Below are 5,094 nucleotides of genomic sequence, written 5' to 3'. Positions count from 1 at the left end.
TATTGAGTTAACCGAAATTTCGGAAGAACGTATCACCTCCATCTTCAGTGTAGAAGAAAAAAGAAGAAAATCCGCGACATCACGCCGGTTCTCGGATTTTCTTCTTTCTTCTTCTACCCTGAAGATGGAGTCGATACGTTCCTCCGAAACGTCGGTTAACACAATAACTACATGGTGCCACATCCAAGAAGACTGTTTTCTTCATAGTCACCGCCGTGAAAACCTTAAATATTACAAAAAAATTGCAGCTTTGTCAACTTTTCGCGCCATCTACCGAAACAAATGAATCACTGACGCGCATATTAGAACAGTTGACACTAGATAACCACGCGACCACGCAGATGTGAGAAGACTTGCGTGCTCCGCTGCAAGCAAATTGAGTTTCTACAGTTTTTCGGCGAGTTGCGTTGCCGTTTCCTCGATTTACGCTGCTCCATTCAGTAACATGTGTTCAACTCGGGCTAAAAGCAATTCTCAGAAATTGCAGTTGCGTTTCGGTTGCCCGTTTCCTTGGTGTTCCATCGCCACAAGAGTGTAACGAAGTTAAAAGTAACGCCTTATATTGCAGGTGCAAGTGAAGTTGGCTGTAGGAGCAAAGAAAATGAAACCAAGATATCATTCCAGTCCGGTGGAAAGAGGCCACTTGAGCTAGAAATGACAACTGGAGAGAATCAAACTGGAATTCAGGTAATTTTATATGCCAAAAGCCACACGCCACACAGTGTAGTAACAACTGGTATAACTCTTATACATCACTGACAGAATTGTTAAGCCCCGAGCAATTTTAGAAATTTGCTTTCAATTTCTGTATTTACAACTTCCATCATATAACAAGTTATACAAAGAGGACCTAGCAAACAAGCAAAACTTTTTTCCTAGTTCTCTTTCCTTTTTCAGTTAGTTAGTTGAGTGTTCTCAAACCTCCCTAAGCTCTTAGCTAACATAATACCAACGATAAATGGTTTCTTTCTAAATAACCCATGCAATGCATCCACTGTGGCAGAGCATGGTACTATGAAGGGGGAATGGGAATGCATATAGGATATTGGTGGGTAATCCAGAAGGAAAGAGACCATTATGAAGATCAAGAAGTAGCTGGGTGAACAATATGAAAAGTGGACAAGTGGAGGGCTCTTGTTAACATGGTAATGAACCTTCAGGTTCCATACAATGCTGGGAAGTTCTTAAGTGGCTGNGTTTACTATGTACACAGTTCACGGAGAGATACACGAAACACGTCCTCGCCGTTCGGTGTGCGCAGTAGAAGTGGCATGAGTGAGTGAGTGAGTGAATTCACCATAGTAATAATGTGTGTATATGTACCACACATGGTTGCAATACTTTTATGTACACACTACTCGCTGGAAAGTTACAGAACATAGCTCCCATTCCTACAAATCCCCAAAATGTATCAAGTTACCCAAGAGTACATGAGCCAAACATCATATACAGGGTGTCCCAGGAGGAATGTGCCAAACTTCGGGAGGGTGTTCCTTATGTTATAGTATGCCGATATAACCCAAAACACCTATGTCCAAAGTTGAACGGTTATGGAGATAATGGCCCGAGAAAAGTGTGGCCTTCTGGCAAGTCCACGCACTGTACCTGTCAGCTGGCCTGTCTTATCTATGTTTGTCCTTGAGTGTGGTGATGGCAGCTCACATTAGCCCCATACACTCGCATACCAGAACGCACAGTCAGCAATGTTATGTCAGCGCTTGCCATTCATGTGTCATGTATAGTGCTTGGAACTCTTAACGACAACTTTGACTTGGCGTGCGAGTTTTTTGTAGTTAAATTTAATGGCTTCATGTCACTCGCAAGTTAGTTTGATGTTACGTACATTATTAACATTACAGAAACCACATATTCCTGCCAGTTTTAATATGTATTTTGTAATCAACAAGTGTGTAACACCGGTCAAAGTTTCACACTTCTCTGGCCATTATCTCCGTAACCATTGAACTTTGGACATAGGTGTTTTGGGTTATATTGCCATACTTTAACATAAGGAACACCCTCCCGAAGTTTGGCACATTCCTCCTGGGACATTCTGTACATAAACACAACCAATATGCAACAGATATCTGCCCACATCTCATTATTATATGTAAGCTACAGGAAAAGAAAGACCATATTGGCCACACATTCAATACCATAGACCCTCTGAAATTCAACAATATTGGTAAACAGAAAGTAAACAGTGTCCTGTCATTCAACAAGCTAGAACCTCAGCAACTGAAGTGTATGCCAGACAAAATAAATACATAAATAACAAATAATTATGCCATGAGCTGATCTCCAAGACATCATAAAATTCCATCCATTTTCCAGTTTAGTGATTAAGGTTAATAAATTTATGATTCAACCATTCCCTCGAGGAGTAAGTAACTGCTATGTCATTGTGATGGTACCCTTCAAAGGATTCAAATCAATTTCATGCATGCACACACCTTGTACTGACATGAGATGTTCATCACATTCTGTACTCAGCACAAGCTTCTACAGGTTTTATACTATTTAAGAGTATGGCTCAGTTATTGTTTCATAATACTTAATAAGTTTCCTATCAGAAGAACATGAGTTGATGCAGCTTAAAAAGTGTTTGCTGAGAACAATATCTGTACCATAGACGGTTGAAATAAAAGAAGGCATGAGAAAACTGTATAACAAGGAGATTCACAAGCTGAAATGTTCAACCAACAGAATTAGAGTGATGACATCAAGTATGAAGCAGACAGGACATGTAACATACTTATAACTAGGGAGAGAATAGATTTGGTGGGAAAATCATGAGAGAGAGAGAGAGACCACAAAGGTGGCTTAGGAATATGTGGGAGCATAACACTAAAACAGATGATAGAGAAATATTGAAAGATGGTATGAAGTGGATACCTTCAGCTCAGGACAGACACCATGGCAGGGAGAGCATGCTAGCTTAATTCAGCTGAAATCGTATACCGACGAATTTGAGGGGCAAGAACCACAGGTAGAATCACGATAACGAAGAGTGCCTTATAGGGAGCTGGTGTTTACATTTTCATTACAGTGTATATCGGAAATTACTACTAACAAGATATCAAGTAAACTCGTGATAACACAGGATATCTCACAGGGAACTTTTGACCCTCTATATGTTCAGCTTGAGACATTCAGAAACATAACCACTTGTTGTCGTCCTCAACGACCACAGCCACTACCACCACCACACCTATGTACAGAGATTCTTTTTGCATCTGAAATCTGCATATGCCTATATTCTGCTCTGGTGAATAATGGCTTCTACTTAAAATGTTACAAAGTACTGACATTTATTTCTGTGAAAATTAAATAACTCAGAATATGTTACAGGTAGAATATAAAACCAGTACTGAATGGTAGTAATGTTTAAGTTCACATAAGTAGTATGTCTTCCAGCCTTGCTAGGATGTATATTGTACATCACAATTAGACAATAACGTTTCAGGAAGCAAAATGGTTGGACAAGCAGGTGTTCGATACTAACATGCATCTAACCCTTCATTCTGGATATCATGTGAACACTTCTGATACAGTTGAAACAACTATGAAAGGGAAGATTTTTGGATGGAATGCAGCTGCAAGGGAAGTGGGCTGGAGGAGCAAAGAAAATGAAACCAAGATATCATTCCAGTCCTGTGGAAAGAGGACATCTGAGCTAGAAATGACAACTGGAGATAATGAATCCAAAATTCCGGTAATTTTATACATCAAGAGCCACCCACACACCACACATTCCAGTTTCATAGTAGTTAACATGAAATATACTTATTTTGGTAGTTAACATCAGGGTAGAATAAATATAGATGTGTGTTAGGGTTTACGAAGACCAGTCCCTGACCGTGGGTCACAACTTTCGGCATGTGGCTGTAACGACAACTAGATTAATGGAAATTCAGATATCAGTATAGTGTGGGCACATGACATTCAAACACATAAATATATGTAGTGCATCTTTATTTTGTAGCCAAGCACTGCCAAGAATGTGGCACTGTTTTCTAATCAGACTCATCAGTTAACAACAATGGGAACTCATAAAGGCAGAAATCATAAAATATTAAGTGTTTGCTGGCCATGCATTAGGAGAGAAAGGGAGCCCACAGTCTCAGGAGATAGAATGGTTATTTCAGATATCATATATGGGAATTTGCATATATGACTTGAAGGCCATTTTGTTATGTGATACTTGTGAAGACCTAACTGTAGACTGATTGGAATTACATCACCTCATGCATCATCTTTATTTCTCCCAGATGCCTAGAACTTAAATACTTAAGAAATTTATGAAAGGAAACGTTTCCGTGAAAACAAATCTCCCATGTGGGTATATTGGCAACATTCTGTCAAGTTCCTCTATGCTTCATACTGGATATGAATATCAACACAGTAACATGAAATGCAGGTATAAAATTATGACTGGTAAATAAGAGCATTTTCAGCATAGAACTTTTATCATCGTAGACATGTATTGCTTGAATTCATAGTACCAGTACATAAGACAGTGGTCCTTTTTCAGAGCCACTGTCCGTGACAAGATCATACACTTAAGGGTGAATGCAACAAGTAATAGAAATCAAAATTATTTCTACAGAGTATGTTTGGAAAATCAAGTAGACGAGAGCACTCTGGAGCCCCAAATCAAGTGAGGCACATCAGAGTTTGTGTACTGGCTCAAACTGAAGCCGAGGGAACAAATGAAGACTGCAATGAAGTACGGCAACCAAGTAAAAGACGACTGTTGGCTGAAGAAATTATACACTTTATTGTGTGTCTGCATATGTGTGTAAGTTAATTGTTAATTAACTGTGATTAATAAGCCTGCAAAACTATTAGCCACTCAGTTTTTAATCTGATACATGACAGCACCTGAGGTCTGTTCACTTTAATTTCACTAACAGAATCCATCTGTTTGTTTACTCAAACACCCACTAGTTCAAACGCATCTCACTCTTATTCCTTCCTTGGACTAGTCACTCTCTAGCTCTTCTGCTGCAGTTATCTTAAGATTTCCGTCTTCTATTTACACATCAGCTTCACTGTACCTTCTGCGAACACTCGGAATGGAAGAGTCCTCTT

General features: G+C 39.3%; 1 protein-coding gene across 2 annotated transcripts; it reads left to right on the top strand.

Annotated features, from left to right (window-relative positions):
• The first annotated feature begins 336 nt into the window (after nt 1-336).
• LOC111865524 lies at nt 337-5,062 on the top strand. 2 transcript variants are annotated; one of them, XM_033751856.1, is made up of 4 exons: nt 337-486; nt 569-687; nt 3,467-3,715; nt 4,610-5,062. In XM_033751856.1, exons 2-4 carry the CDS (start codon nt 655-657, stop codon nt 4,808-4,810), a joined length of 483 nt encoding a protein of 160 aa, XP_033607747.1. In that variant the 5' UTR covers nt 337-486; nt 569-654; the 3' UTR covers nt 4,811-5,062. The 2 variants fall into 2 exon arrangements, with proteins under 2 accessions (XP_033607747.1, XP_023709390.2); XM_023853622.2 differs by having other exon boundaries at nt 337-687.
• Nucleotides 5,063-5,094: the final 32 nt, after the last annotated feature.

The sequence above is a fragment of the Cryptotermes secundus genome, unplaced genomic scaffold (genome assembly GCF_002891405.2).
Source record: "Cryptotermes secundus unplaced genomic scaffold, Csec_1.0 scaffold560, whole genome shotgun sequence".
NCBI classification, from domain to species: Eukaryota; Metazoa; Arthropoda; class Insecta; order Blattodea; family Kalotermitidae; genus Cryptotermes; species Cryptotermes secundus.
The sequence above is the reverse complement of the archived record's forward strand: the minus strand, read 5'-3'. Positions and strand labels throughout refer to the sequence as shown.